The following is a 16,324-nucleotide window of genomic DNA, read 5'->3' as shown; positions in this document are numbered from 1 at the left end:
CCACTGCACTCCAGTCTGGGTGACAGAGTGAGACTCCAGCTCAAAAAAGAAAAAAAAAAAGAAAGAAAGCGTGGTATCTGCTGTGCTTTGTGGATTTGTTTGGGCACATCTGCAGTGTGGCACTCCCTCTCCGCGCACACATGCAGCATCATCACAGGCCGGCAGAGGGTGCTGAGAGTTCAGACTTCTTCATCAAGTGGCTTTTCTTGCCTTCGCAGTACAAAGAGGAGCAGCTCACCACCGCCTGCGAGAAGTGGCTGGAAATGAACTTGGTCCCTCTGATGGGGACACAGATACACCTCCGAAAAATCCCACAGGACCTGCTCCAAAAAGTGCTGAGGTCCCCCAGGTCAGAGTTGGTTCTGGGGGCGCTGCCTCTGGGGCGGGTGTGGGAGGAAATGGGGACCCGTCTGGGAAGGGAGGCCCCCGTGGGGGCTGCACCCACACTCCTGCTACACATGGCCGTGTCTTCCTTTCTCCTGAGCTTCTTGCCCTCCTGGATGGCTGCGCCTTTGCTGAAACTCGAGGTGCTGAAAGCAGGGTTGAGGGGAGGGCTCCCTTTAAGCTCCTTCTGAGTAGGGACCCTCTGGGTGCCTGCTGTCTCATTACTGCCTGCAAAAAAATGAAAGACTCATTGCCTAAGTAATTTTTAGAAACTATCCTGACGACATTAACACACATTCATTATAGAAAATAAAACCTCTCGCCCTAAATCAGTTGATATCACCAACCCTGATTCTTCTGCTGAATAACTCTAGACCCAGATATTTGATGGTCTGCTTGACCGCTCTGACATGAAGTCTAAAACCCAACTCCCAGTGCTCCCCGCCCTTTACTGCACCTCACCCTAACGGCAGTATTCTCAAGCAAAAGCTTAGTGAGTCCTTCTGGATCCTTTGACCTCACCTCAACCCTCAAGTCAGTTCTATGTTCCAAACGAGCCCAGCTCCGTTGGGCTCTCTGCACAGGCAGTAGCCCCAGCTTAGACCGAACCTCCACCGTCTCTCATTTGGACCACTGGGGTGACCCCTAACACTGTCTTACTTCTGGTCTTGAGCCCCTTCCAATCCCTTCTCTAGCCAAGGGCCATTGCCAATGTTGACCTGGCTCCTTCATCTCACACATGGTGCGGCAACCACAGAAACCTTCCTGAGATTTCCCTGTTGAGCGCTTGCCCTCACTGGGCCTCTGTGCATACTGACCCTCCTGCCTGCCTGTCCCCTACCAGGTTCCTTCTCATCCTTCTGGCAACTCAGGGGACCATTCTCCAGTGCTGGACTTTTGAGACTATTTCCAGTGTTTCACAAATGTAAATAGCACCTTGGTGAACATTTCTCTTCTCAGATTATTTCCTCACATTAAATTCCTAAAAGTAAAATTACTAAGTCAAAAGGACTTTTTGTTTGTTTTTATTAGTCTTTTTAAAATATTATATTTGAAAGTAATTTCAAGCTTAAAGAAAAACTGCAAGAATAGTACAAAGAATATCTATACACCCTGTATCCTGAGTTACCCTATTCAGTTTCTGCCCTGTTTGCTTCACCATTGGTATCTATCTGAGTATCTGCATATACACATTTTTTTTTCTGATCTATTTGGGGGCAAGTTGCATCCATCATGCTCCTTTACCCCTGATGCTTCAGTGTTTTATTTCTTAAGGAAAAGAAATTTTAAAATATGACCACAGTGCAGTTATCAACTTTAAAAAATTTAACACTGATCTAATACTTTAATATTATTTACCCAATAGTGTCTTTCATATATTTCTCCAATGCAGGATCCTGTGTGTGATCACACATTATATTTAGTTGTCGTGTATCTTTGGGACTCTTTTTAAAAGGATCTTGGTACCCACTCTCAAGTTACCAAGGTTTTATTCCCTTTGGTTAAATTTCAAAAGTAAAAACGAAATTCTACTCAGCATCTTAGTAGTATATTGGAAAATAAGTGTTTACTCATTTTTATGTGGTAGAAAGCATTCTGCTTTCAGAAGTTAGACCTGGAAAAACTTACTCGACTCTTGGTTTGAATTTGCCAAATGGCATGCAATGCCCTCACATTCGAGGAGACAGAGTTCTGGCCATGAGAGAGGGAGACCATATTATCTAGGAAAACCTCAGGAGCTCCAGCCTCACGGCAGCCCAGGATACCAGGTACATTCCCAGTTTCTTTCTGCTTTGCCCCTCTCTAGTGCTCCCCCACCCCAAAGCTTACACAATTATTGAAGAAAAGATAAACATGGCATCCCTTAGACTTTCACAACACTTTGCCTCCCTTGGAAAGACTGAGCTGTCCCATGCCAGTAGCATTTAACCAAGAAAGGAGAGAGAAAAAAAAAAGAAATATTTGACCACACCAACATGTTTGTGGTGGGATAAGCCTGACAAAACATATGCTGGGCAGGAAAAGAGGTCAAGAGCATTACGTGTCAAGTGTCTAGACTCACCAGCTTGGCAGACATGACTGATGTGGAAAATGGGTCCTGCTCCTCCGGTCCCTCCCCAGGAGCTGTCTGCACAACAGACCAGGGCCATCCCAGTTCAAGGGGGAAAGAATCCTGTGTGCCCTTGGATATGTCATTGGTCCATGTGCCCTCGTTAACAGCTACCCCTGACTCTGCTTATATCACCTGAGGTTGATCTCCAGTGGCCTCCTGCTTTAAAGACTGAGGGATTCGTGACCTGCCTGGGCAGCTTGGCGAGACCTCATCTCTACAATAAATCAAAAATTAGCCGGGCGTGGTAGTGCGCGCCTGTAGTTCCAGCTACTTGGAAGGCTGAGGCGGAAGGATCGCCGGAGCCCAGCAGGTCGAGGCTGCGATGGCCGGGAACGGCCACTGCACTCCAGTCTGGGCGACAGAGTGAGACTCCAACTCAAAAAAAAAAAAAAAAAAAGCAAAAAAGCCTGAGGGAGGTGGGAGACAGGGGCACAGGAATAGTGGGGCTTATTAGATGTTTACTGGCTAGGACTCCTTCCCTTAGGGTGCTTGCTGAGTTTCAGGCTGCCAGCTGGTAGATTCAGTGCCACAGCTCACACCTGATTTAGAGTGCACCTTTCAGTGAGTTAACTTTTTGGCATGTGCTGTGCTATGTGCACTGTCTCTTTCTATACCTGCAACCCATGCAGTAGGTACAATTATTATCCCTGAGATAAGGGGGCTAGTGATGGGCAGAGCAAGGTCTCCACTGGTTTCAAAGTCCACATCTTTCCCTGAGCATAGCATCCCCCTTGGCCATGGAGGCCGTGATTTCAGCAACTAGAAGGGCACAGAAAGAAGTGGGTAGTCCCTAAGAGCCATGTGGCACCAGAGCAGGATGTGTGGCAATGCGAAAGCCCAAGGTCAGGGTGGAGTAGTTCTTGGCCCCACTTAGCTGCCCTTCCAGTCAATGACTGTGGCCAGTCCCTTAGATTGTTGTCACAGGTATTTGAGGAAACATCCACTTTTTTTTTTTTTTTTTTGTGAGTTGGAGTCTTACTCTTTCACCCAGGCTGGAGTGCAGTGGCACGCACGCTCACAGCCACGCCAGCGTCTACCTGCTGGGCTCCTATGATCTCTCCGCCTCAGCCTTCCGAGTAGCCAGAATTACAGACGTGCGCTAACACGCCCAGTTATTTTTAATTTTATTGTAGAGACAAGGGCTCATCAAGTTGCCTGAGCTGGTCTCGAACCCGCAGGCTCAGGCAATCCACTTGCCTCGGCCTCCCAAAGTGCTGGGATTACAGGCTGAGCCACTGAGCCTGGCCACAACATTCATTTCTTAGCAGATGCTTCAACTTCTGGGCCATTCAGCTGTCCCTGTCTAAAGACCCTTGACCACATCTTCCTCTGGGTTTTGCTTTCCATTTTATAAACCACCTGGGGTAAAATATACACAGTTTTCCTGACCTTCTGGGTCTCTGGTTTTAATTTATTTGCCTGGCATTTGGTTTCCAGTTAATTTTCTTCTTAGAGGTCACTGCTAGGTTACCCTGTTCTACTGACTCTAATATTAAGAAACCTTCAGTCCAAGTTCTGTTTCCTTGGAAGCCAAGCTCCTGTGGGTTTAGGAGGATGGAGCCCTCAGAAGGCTCTCTAGCTCCCATCTATGCAAAAGGCTGCCTTGCAGTTGGAGTGATGCATCCCTCGTGTTTCCAATTCTCCTGATATCCTGTCTATGATCCGAGGAGTCTCCAGGTCTTAAGAATTCCCTAAGAAGAGCTACCCACATCCTTCTTGTTGTGCTAGTCCCATGGTTTGTCCTCCAGCACGGGATGTGGTTCCCACTGGTGTCCAGAGTATCTCTGGGCATCGTCTCAAATGTAATAGTTCTTGAACCAGGTAGCTTCTTTGGTTACTAATAATCATACCTGCCAATTATTAGGCACTAGTTGTATGCAGAACACTCTGAGTAGATTATCCTGACTAATTCCTATAGCAACCCAATGAGGTGGGTAGGATTACCTGCGTTTTTTGCCTGTGGAATGGAGATTACAGGAAATGAAGAGATCAGCCTAAGGTCTCCTCATGCAACCTGAGAGTTGGGATTTGAACCCAAGTCTGAATGGCCCATGGTTGTTACCAGGCCACTGCTGTGCTCTGCATGAAGACTTCTTTTTTCTTATTGGTGGTTAAGATTAATAAGGATATTATTATTTTTTATTATAAAAAAGATTTACAAAGGTAGGATGATAATCAAAACATAGTTGTAGCCGGGCTCGGTGGTTCAGCCTGTAATCCCACGCTTTGAGAGGCTGAGGTGAGTGGATTGCCTGAGCCCGTGGGTTCGAGACCCGCCTGGGCAACTTGGTGAGACCTCATCTCTACAATAAATCAAAAATTAGCCAGGCGTGGCAGCGCACGCCTGTAGTTCTGGCTACTGGGAAGGCTGAGACGGAAGGATTGCTGGAGCCCAGCAGGTCAAGGGTACAGTGGCCGGGAGCAGCCACTGCACTCCAGTCTGGGCTACACAGTGAGACTCCAACTCAAAAAAAAAAAAGATTTACAAAGGTAGGATGATAATCAAAACACAGTTGTACTCATCTCTCCAAGTGAACAAATATTAATATTTTATCTTAAATTAAGATATCAAACATTACCCACATCCATGTTTCTCTCCCCAGTCCTACCTCTTTCCTCATTTTCTGCCTTCCTTCCCTCCTAAAGACAGTTAAATCACCGTCAGGAACTTGTGCAGATTCAATTCACATGTTTCTACTCTTATTACATATGTGCGCATCCATTAATAATGTTGATTTGCAAAGATCTAAACTTCAAATCAGTGTTGTCATAGTGATTGTAGCATTCTGTAACTTATTCACTAACCTCATGTGTTGTGTTCTCTCTGTGCTGATATTTACATATCTAATTAGCATTTTACATTTTAATTGTTGTACAGTGTTCTATCAAATGAATACACAACAATCTTTTTTCATTCTCTTTTCAATGACCTTTTATTTTATTTTATTTTTTGCTGTGACAAATGCTGCAATGGGCATCCTTGTTCATTTTTTTTTAAGTTTGAGACTTAATTTAGTATGTTACTTTAAAGCTTAACCAGTGGTATACCAAAATAAAATAAATCTCAGTTGAAAATTACATTGAATGTTATCTATTTTAACTGTAAAATCTTATTACTGTCTAGTATATAACTTAATAGGAAACTCATTTTTAACTTGCAAATCTTTAATGTCTGTCTTTTTTTTTCTTTTTTTTTTGAGTTGGAGTCTCATTCGGTCGCCCAGACCGCAGCCTTGCCTGCTGGGCTCCGGCGATCCTTCCGCCTCAGTCTTCCAAGTAGCCGGAATTACAGGCATGCGCTACCACGCCCGGCTGATTTTTTGATTTTATTGTGGAGATGAGGTCTCACCTGCCCAGGCGGGTCTCGAACCCGTGGGCTCAGGCAATCCACTCACCTCAGCCCCCCAACGTGCGGGATTACAGGCTGAGCCAGGAGGTATACGAGCACGTTTGCCACATGGACGTACAGTGTAGTGGTGGGGATTTGGTCACAGGTCTCGGGCCTATTTTCCAGAGAGTGCCGTGTTTATTCCTTATGACTTTCTCTATGGTCTGTATTCAAAAGGGGACTTTTATTGTTTATATATAATTTTCTTATAAAAATAAATAGAGAACAGTGTCTTGTGAAAAGTATTTTTTTCTCCTAAAGAACAAATACCAGGCCAGGCTCAGTGACTCAGCCTGTAATCCCAGCACTTTGGGAGGCCAAGGTGAGTGGATTGCCCGAGCCCGTGGGTTCAAGACCAGCCTGGGGAACTTGGCAAGACCTCGCCTCTATAATAAATTTTAAAAAGAAAATTTAGCCGTGCATGGTAGCGCATGCCTGTAGTTCCAGCTACTTGAAAGGCTGAGGTGAAATGATCGCCAGAGCCCAGCAGGTGGACACTGGGATGGCCGCAAGCATGCTACTGTACTCCAGCCTGGGTGACAGAGTGAGGCTCCAACTAAAAAAATAAAATAAAATAAAAGAACAAATACTAGTTAGATTTCAATGGCTGTGAGCGAACACCAGTAGACACACAGGCATGCTTACTGTTCTCCTGTGCTGGTTGTGAGTTTTGTCTTGATAGAGACCATCAGAGCTCTTTGGTCAATGAAAATATGTTTGAATGTCCTTGGAGTGCTTATTTATTGCAGGGACTAACATTTTCAGATACTGATAGTGGCCTAAAGGCAGAAAAGCCAATTGCTGTTCATAAATAAAACCCGGGTTCTGATTCATGGAGCTCCTGAGTGCTCCCCTATGTTGCTCCTGACCTCTCTTTAGTAAGATCTCAAAGCACCTTCTGGGTTTGAGAACCTCAAGTGTGGAGTCTACACTGGAACTCACAACACTTCCCAGGCCCAGCTGACAAAGTTCTTTGTGGGAACATCATACCAGATAGCTCTTGGGAAAGTCTCCCCTTCTGCCTCACCGTGATTGCCCAGACAGTGATAAACTTGGTCCTGTCTGGCCAGGGTCAAGCCTATGCCTCTGTAGATGGCCTGACAACCAAAGAAGAGAAAGAGATGGCTCTCCTCTGTCCAGAAATAGCATGAGAGGTGGGTGGCATTTCATTGTCTTTAGAGTCATGATTTAGCTTGGGTTCTACCCACCATGACCGTTTGCAGTGATAAATGAGGCTGTGGTGTATTTTAAGGCCAGGGTACTGTGTCCATTGTCAGGGACTGAAGATATCAACATGTTTAAGGTGTCTGGGAAATGTCTGCGCCTACAAAGTTGACATTACAGGGACAGCAGCTGCTCTCAGGCATCGCTTATTTCTTGAGGAGATGCCTCATGCTATCGTGGGCATAGCTCAGCTCTGGAGCCAGGACCCAGTCCTGCCTCTTATGAATAAGAGCTGGCACTCGATATAAGTGCAGTTGGCAGAATAACGACCCTACAGACGTCCACATCTCAATCCCTGGAACCTGTGAATATGTTCGTTTTTATGGCAAAGGGTCATTAAGGCTGCAGATGGAACTAAGGTTGATAATCAGCTGACTTTAAAATGAGATTATCCTGGATTATCTGGGTGGTCCCAATGTGATCCCAGGTATCCTTTAAATGTGGAGAGGGAGGCTGATGAGTCAGAACCAGAGAGATTTGAAGCGGATGTGCTGCTGGCTTGAAGACTGAGGAAGAGGCTACAAGTCAAGGAATGCAGGTGGCTTCCAGATGCAGGAAAAGGCAAGGAAACAATTTCCCCCGGGGCTTCCAGAAGGAACCCCACCCTGTTGACACCTTGATCTTAGCTCATTTTGTACTTCTGACCTATGAGATAATAAATTTGTGTTGTTTTAAGCCACATGGTTTGTGACACTTTATTACAGCAGCACTAGGAAACCCAGACAGTGTGTTGGCTCCTCCCTCCTCCCCACGATCATGTGAGCAGCTGCTGTGATCACTCTTTCACAGATGAGGAAATCACAGCTGCAGGGCCACGAAGCGGCTTATAGGAGGTTCCAGCCCGTTTGGGGCAGAACTGAGATTCGAAACTGTCCCATACCCAGGGCTGAGCCCAGAATTATGTGACCTTTGATAAGTTATTTGGGTTTCGGCCCTCAATCAGGGCCAGACTGCCATGAGACAGTGAGGCATTCACCTTGGGTGCAGAAGTTAAAGGGGCACTGAAAAAACTCAGTCATCACGATAAAGTATATTTTTGCGAATTCTTTTAGGACAAAATTAATGCAAATAAGCCCCCAAATTTTACAATAAACATAGGGTTAGTCTCAATGTCTACCTCTATAAAAGTAAGGACTATATCCCAACTTTGCGGGACTGTTGTGTAGAACTGAATAAAAGAGTCTACAGAAAACACCTGGGAACACTCGGCACTAGCCGGAGCTCATTAAATGATGATCACTGTTTTGCAGGGGCACCACGGGGGGGATGCAAACACAGGCCCCAGGATTAGTTTGCTGAGATTCTAATCCCAGCTCTGCCATTTACCAGCTGAGTGACCTTGAACGTCTCTCTGAGGCTACCCACAGATTCAAGGGTGGTGTTGCCTTGTTCCTAGACTCACTGTAATTCCATTGTCTTGAAAACAGCCTTTTTTTTTTTTTTTTTTTTTGCTAGTTCTAAAATTTTCTCTCTCTTTTTTTTTATTTTTTAATTTTGACCAGGTTGTTTACCTTCAGTGAATTTCATCTTCTGAAAACAATTCTTTTATGGGTCTTCTTGCAACTGAACAACAAAATTCAGGCAATTCCGATTCATGAAACCGTGCTGGCATTTTTTACCAGGTAACATAACTTAGTGTTGATTGATGAAATGTATATACTTTTTTTTTTTTGCTTGTAATATCATGGGGGAAAGCATCAGTGGTGAAATTTTTCATAGCATTATTCCAAGTGCAGTTTTCTTTATGGGGCCTAAGGTTAAGGGGTGCCTTCAAACCACTAAATTACTTGGAAAAGTAAATAGCATGTAGGTGTTATAATATGAGATAATCATGTGTTTCTCGGAACTAGTAGTGTGTCCAGTAATAAGCATGATGCAAAAGGCGCTCTTTCTGTTCAGGAAAATTACCATGCTACACTGACCTTTAAAACTTCATTTTTAATGTGCCTGCATTAGATCAGGCCATTCTCATTTATATTTCACTAGATAGCATATAAAACACTGGTTTTTCTGGACAAATAAAAAAGGTATTTGAATGTAAAAAGATTTCACAGCATTTATACAGTTTCTTATACTCTCTAAACTTATAAATTTGAAAAGAAAAATAACAGTTACAGTAATAATAGTGGGCACCTTTTTTTTTTTGAGTTGGAGTTTCACTCCGCTCCCGGCCACTGCAGCCTCGACCTGCTAGGCTCTGGCGATCCTTCCACCTCAGCCTTCCAAGTAGCTGGAGCTACAGGCGCACACTACCACGCCTGGCTAATTTTTTTATGTATTGTAGAGATGAGGTCTCGCCAAGTTGCCCAGGCTGGTCTCGAACCCATGGGCGCAGGCAGTCCACTCACCTCAGCCTCCCAAGGTGCGGGATTACAGGCTGAGCCATCGAGCCCGGCTAGTGAGAACCTTTTAAATAAGCTTTGCTAAATGCAGCAACTCTGATAAGCACAATCTACTTATCTCATTTAATTTACATAGTACTAAATGAGGGACTGGATTTTTATTATTCCCATTTTATAGATGAGGAAACTGAGCTAGAGATGAAATATCTTGTCAGATAACATCAGGTGGTAAGGGACGAAGCCTGACTTGTACCCAGATGTACCAAAGCCCAATTGCTGGCAGATGGGATTCCCCTTCTGTGCCCGCTAAAGTTGATTTGCTAGTAGCTCCCAGGGCACGGGATTTAGAAAGATTCTGAGGCTGCCTTTATTTTTTATTTTTTAATTTTTTTTTAGTTGGAGTCTCACTCTGTTGCCCAGACTGGAGTGCAGTGGCCATTTCCGGCCACCGCAACCTTGACCTGCTGGGCTCCAGCGATCCTTCTGCCTCAGCCTTCCACGTAGCTGGAACTACAGGCGCACACCACCACGCCCGGCTGGTTTTTTGATTTATTGTAGAGATGAGGTCTTGCCAAGTTGCCTAGGCGTGTCTCGAACCCGCGGGCTCAGGCAATCCTCTCACCTCAGCCTCCCAAAGGCGCGGGATTACAGGCTGAGCCACCGAGCCCGGCTTGAGGCTGCCTTTAGATCTCGTGTTGTTGTCAGCCAAGGACTTCAAAAATGGCCGTGCAGTGTTTTCTGTCTGTTCAATAAATAGGGTCTATTAGCAACGCATGCTGCAGCGGTGTGGGGTTGGGAGAGCAGGCTGGGGTGAGGATGAAAGGGGCGGTCGATGGGCTCCACTCTGTGCCTCCTTAGCTTCTGTTACAACTTTGCAAAATATGCTCATGTCTCCCAAGCTGGCTGTGGAGTATGGCAGCCCCATAACCAAAGACAGTCCCAGGCGGCCCTTGGAAGAGCTGCCCTAGACCGGAAGCCACCAGCAGCATCGCTTTCATTGTCAGGTTTACGTTTCTGTTCCCCACGCCGGCAAAAGGGGGGTTTCCAAGCATGATAAGGCGTGTTCAAAGAAAGATACAAAAGAAATTTTTGCACATTTGAGTGTAGCAGATAAACACGTCTTCACGTATTAATCAGCAGATTGACCTGTTTAAACCAGGTTTCATTTGCATTGTTTTGAAGCATTCAATCCATTCCTGGAACATCTGTGTCCCATGTTAACTAAAAAGCCAGCTTTGTTCCTGTCTCGTTATTTGAGGAAAGCAGTATTCAGTGCCGGAATTATATGTGCTTTGCTTAGTTTCCATATAATTATCTTTGAACCCAAATGTTTTAACCCCCCCTTTCCCCACTCTTTTAATAGCCTATGAGACAGTTTTTCCAATGAGTCATGCCCACCAGGAGAAATTGCTATTTGGCTTCAGGTCAAATGCTCGTACTGGAAACGTCTTAGCACTGGGAGATAGGAAAAGAGCTAAACGTGATGATTCATTGGAGCTGTGTTTTTAATGCAAGAGAAACAAGTGGGAAGAAGGGAGCCAAGATGTGTGACCCCTCCACTGAAGGTGGGGTTTCTGCGGCCTTCCATAGCACTCCTGAGTTGGGGACCCCAAGGGTCGCCCAGAGTGGAAGGCACATGGGTATTTCTTGCCATTTTCCTCTTGTATCTTTTGACCCCAAACCTCACACTTCCACACAGCATTTCCCCAAGCTCCCAACCCCACGCGGTTTTCCTTGTTGGGAACTATTTGCTTCCTCTCAAATCTTGTCAGTACCCTGCCTTAACAACGATGATAAACCGGGCTCGGTGGCTCAGCCTGTAATCCCGTGCTTTGGGAGGCCGAGGTGAGTGGATTGCCTGAGCCCGCGGGTTCGAGACCCGCCTGGGCAAATTGACGAACCCTCATCTCTACAATAAATCAAAAAACCAGCTGGGCGTGGTAGCGCGCGCCTGTAATTCCAGCTACTTGGAAGGCTGAGGCGGAAGGATCGCCAGAGCCCAGCAGGTCGAGGCTGCAGTGGCCGGGAGCAGCCACTGCACTCCAGTCTGGGCGGCAGAGTGAGACTCCAACTCAAAAAAAAAAAAAAAAAAACGATGATAGATCAGCCAGCACCTAATGTGTCCCTTCCCTCCCTGCTCCCTTGTTCCCCTTGTGCGCTCTTCTATCTCCATCAAGTCTCGGTCCTACTGGAAGAAAAGATGGGAAAGTATGGAGCTTGAACAGTCTCCCCTGCAGCCACCCAGGCCTACTCTGCCAGCATGGTGGACCCTCAGTCAGGCCAATTTTTAGAATTGTGAATGCTTCTCCTTTAGCCCAGCTCCCTCTTCTGCTCCAGAGTGGTGGCACCTCTAAGTTGCACCCTTGGCAGTGGCCTCACCTCCCAAATGTGTCTCCTGAGTTCTGCCTGGGCTCCTTCACCTGGGGTCAGCCCTGGCTCCTCCTGCTCCTCCCAACCCCTCCTGCCCAGTCTCCTTTTCAGTCTGTCCATGACAGATGGCTCCCAGCAAGTCTCTCTGCCCAGTTCCTTATGAGCCTCTTGGTTCATGTATATGACCTACCTCCCCAGGTATGTCATAAGCAGTGTAAAGAAATGGCATCTGAGGAAGGCTGGGCACTGTGGCTCACACCTATAATCCCAAGCACTTTGGGAGGCTGAGGCGGGAGGATTGCTTGAGTCCAGAAGTTCAAGACCAGCTGGGAAATATAGCAATACCTCAACTCTACAAACAAAACAAAACAACACACACACAAAAGAGAGGGCTTCTGATTCTTTGTCTCACCCCCCACTTAGCCTGGCATCTTGTTGGACAAATGATAGCTTATTGAATGATAAGCTTCCATCAAACATTTTTATATAGGTCGAGTCCCCTTCAGAGATATTGGGTCTTCATATGCTGTTGCAAAATTCAGAGAACACCATATGTGTGTGGCAACTTGAAGTCATGGGGATCACAGACAAATTTCCATTTTAATTGACAGTGCCTGTTGGATGCACGGGACTGATAAGCTTTTCTCTAAGCTCTGTGAGGAGGAATGTTGTGGTAGGTGGTGGTGTCTACTATGGACACAGGAGTGGAGATTGGTATGGCACCCATTCTTCTTGGCTGCCATTCCCTCCCGAGGAGCCTCAGTGGCAGTGGAAGGCCTTGTAGCAGCTGGCCTCATGGGCTGGTGGCCAGAGGGTTCTAGCTGCCACAAGGTACCTCTGTCCCCCATGAAGGTGGAGAGAGCCTCACGGTCAACCTGGGCCAGTACTGGGTCAACTTGAAGCTACTGGGTCAAGTTGAGCTACAAAGTTCAGTAAGGTCAAAGGGAACACCTAGTCAAGGAAGTGTCAGTGCTCACTGACAAGGACACACCAGGAACATTTAAAGATGAGACAGAGGAGTAGACTCTCAGAAAGACAGTAAGTAGACTTGGAAATGACAACTTAGGAAGTTGACTATTTGGCCCACGTTTTAGAACTGCAAATATTCATGAAATAATTGAGCTGACAGAGGGATCTATGAAGTATCTCCTTATTTTCTAGGGAAGGGGACTTCTTGAAGCCATCACATTATGGAGACTATATTTTCATAATGTGGCAGCAGGTGTCAATAAAATGTAATCGTTTACTGTATAGAGATCTGGCTTGCCTTTTGCTGTATTTTTTCCTAAGGGTGCAAATATTAAAGCTCAAGGCCCTGTGAGCCTACTAGGAATGAGGCTGAGCTACACCTGTGAGCGCGTCCTTAGCCAGACCAGCATCCGGAGAGCAGGGTCAAGAGCGGTCACCGAGTAAAATGGGTCAGGTGCCCCTTCTCTCATCTGTCTCAGCAGCGTCTGGAAGACAAGCTAGGAGGGAATGTAGTTGGATAATTAACTTCTCTAGTGACGACTACAATTACCTGCAAATAAAAACGGGCATCCAAGCCTTTTCTACTTTCAGTCTTTCATTCACCTAATAAATATTTATTGAACGTGTATTTTGTGCCTGGGACACTAATGGAACATTGAAGGGACAGTTTCTCTACCAAGCCAGATGGTTAGGAACAACTTCAGGCTGATTTTTACTGATGTCTAAGAACATCAGCGTTGGAAGGGAGTGTGGGCACACACACACATACACACATGCAGAAACACACACATATGTTTACTTAAAGCCATATACAGTTGCACACATGTAAGCAAACATACCCACACCTCTCTGCACCCTGCAGCCTGTTTTCCTGGCAATGGTTATTTTAGAAAAACAAATTTTGTCCAGAATTAAATTTAACATCCCCTTGTAGAAAAAAAACCCAAAAAACATAAGCAAAGCTGTTGCCTTCACCCATGGGGAAAAGTCATCATTTAATTCCACTTCGAGTCTGAGAACTTCAGGACAGCTGTAGAAACTCATAACTGGAGAAGAGCCAGAAGAGGGGACATTTTTAACTTTTTAAAAGTACCTTTTTAATCAAAGCATAAAATACATACAGAAAAGTGACAGTTCAATGAATTTTCACAAAGTGAACACAGCTGTGTAACCAGCATCTGGACAGGGAACAGAACATGACCAGCCTCTAAGTGCTTTTTAAAAAAACTTAGCTGCTACCTCTCCCCCAAAGGCAAACAGTAGCCTAACTTCTTTTACTATGGATACACCTTTTCTGCTTATCAATTTTGCATAGATAGAATCCTTTCCACTTTTAGGTCTGGCTTCTTTCACTTAGCAGCATATGTGTAAAATCTGTCTATGTGGTTGCATGTAGCAATAACTTGTTCACTCTCATAGAGTATGTCATTATGTGAAAATTTATCTATTCTGATGTTGGATGTTTTAGGCAACTAGGAATAATGTTGCTAAAAACAATCGTGTACTTGTCTTTTGGTACACATAATTATATGCTTCTGTTGGGTATAAACCTAGCAGTAGAATTACTGACCTGGGGCATGAATAAGTTCAACTTTAAAAAAATACTGCCAAACAATTTTGCAACATGGTTGTGCTAGTTTACTTCCCAACCAGCAGAGTATGAGAAATCTGTTTTTTCCACATCTTTGCCAACCCTTGGTATGTTCAGTCTTTTACTTTTTTTTTTTTGAGTCAGAGTCTCACTCTGTTGCCCAGGCTGGAGTGCAGTGGCGGCTCCCGGCCACCGCAGCCTCGACCTGCTGGGCTCCGGCGATCCTTCCGCCTCAGCCTTCCAAGTAGCTGGAACTACAGGCACACACTACCACGCCCGGCTAGTTTTTGATTTATTGTAGAGATGAGGGCTCGCCAAGTTGCCCAGGTGGGTCGTGAACCCGCGGGCTCAGGCAGTCCACTCACCTCAGCCTCCCAAAGGCGCGGGATTACAGGCTGAGCCACTGAGCCCGGTTCAGTCTTTTACTTTTCTGGTGAATGGATAGTGGGACTAATTTAACCGTTGTCTTTTAATTTACATTTCCCTACTAATAAAGTTGAGCATCTCTTTATATACTCATTCACCACTGGTTATCATCTTTAGTAAGGTGCCTGTCCAAGTCCTTTGCCCATTTTTTCTATCAGGTGATCATGTTCCTTCCTTTATTCTGGTACAATCCTCGTTGGATGTATGAATTGCAAATACCTTCACCCGGTCACTGATTTCTCACTTTTGTAATGGTCTTTTGATGAACAAAGGTTTTTAAATTTAAGAAATTTTAATCCATCAAGCTTTTCTTTTACAGTTAATGCTCCTTAAGAAATCTTTGCCTACTTTAAGGCCATGAGTATATTCTCTGGTTTTCCTCTAGAGGCTTTTTTTCCTTCCTTTCATTTAGAGCTACAGTTCACACAGAGGTGTTTTTTTAAGTATGTTGTGAGGTATTGGTCATTGTCATGATCCTTCTGTTCTTAAGGATGCACAATCGGTCTAGCACCACTTGCAGAAAAGACCGTGCTTTGCCCACCTTACAGTGTCACCTTTATCATAACATATGTTATGTGCTATGGTATGTGTTATATGTTAGTGTCAGACACCCATCCGTTTGTGGGGAACATCTCTGGAATCTCTATACTATTATTCTCATCTATCTTTGAACCAATACCACACTTTCTTAATTACTGTATCTTTATACATTTCGATATCTAATAATGCAAGTCCATCAGCTTTGTTTTTCTGCAAAATTATCTTGATCATCCTTTGAATTTTTTTTTTTTTGAGTTGGAGTCTCACTCTGTCACCCAGACCGGAGTGCAGTGGTACACTCCCAGTCACTGCAGCCTTGCCCTGCTGGGCTCCAGCAATCCTTCTGCCTCAGCCTTCCAAGTAGCTGGAGCTACAGGCGCATACTACCACACCCGGCTAATTTTTGATTTATTGTAGAGATGAGGTCTCGCCAAGTTGTCCAGGTGGGTCTCAAACCCATGGGCTCAAGCAATCTACTCGCCTCGGCCTTCCAAAGTGCTGGGATTACAGGCTAAACCACTGAGCCCAGTCCTTCCTTTGAATTTTAACAAATGTATTTTAGAATCAGATTGTTAATTTTCACCAAAAAAAATTGCTGCTGAGATTTTGATTGGAAAGACATTGAGTATATAGATCAATTTGGGAAAAATTAATATTGTTACAATACTGAGATTATTTAATCCACAAAAATTATTTGTCTCCATTTATTAATCTTTTAAAATTTCTTTCAATAAAGTTTAATAGTTTACTGTATAGAGAGGTCTTGCTTGCCTTTTGTTGTAGTTTGTTTTTTACAGTTTAGATAAATTTTAACTTCAGATAACTTTTGTGTATTTATTCCTAAGTGTGCCATATTTGTTGACTCTATTGTAATGGTATCATTTTAAAATTTTTTTTTTTTTTTTGAGTTGGAGTCTCACTCCGTCGCCCAGACTGGAGTGCAGTGGCCGCTCCCGGCCACCGCAGCCTCTACCTGG

At 44.9% G+C, this 16,324-nt stretch overlaps 1 protein-coding gene across 1 annotated transcript in view; it reads left to right on the top strand.

The window, feature by feature from the left end:
* Positions 1 to 16,324, top strand: part of BTBD16 (BTB domain containing 16) — a 68,741-nt gene that overhangs the window by 29,411 nt on the left and 23,006 nt on the right. Inside the window, exons 8-9 of the mRNA XM_008070105.2 lie at positions 219 to 349; positions 8,612 to 8,731. Coding sequence (XP_008068296.2) covers positions 219 to 349; positions 8,612 to 8,731 — 251 coding nt within the window. The remainder of the gene's footprint in view (positions 1 to 218; positions 350 to 8,611; positions 8,732 to 16,324) is intronic.

This window comes from Carlito syrichta, unplaced genomic scaffold (genome assembly GCF_000164805.1).
Source record: "Carlito syrichta isolate Samal-C Ts95f unplaced genomic scaffold, Tarsius_syrichta-2.0.1 Scaffold312962, whole genome shotgun sequence".
NCBI lineage: Eukaryota > Metazoa > Chordata > Mammalia > Primates > Tarsiidae > Carlito > Carlito syrichta.
Note: the sequence above shows the minus strand (reverse complement) of the source record. Positions and strands in the feature narration are given on the sequence as shown.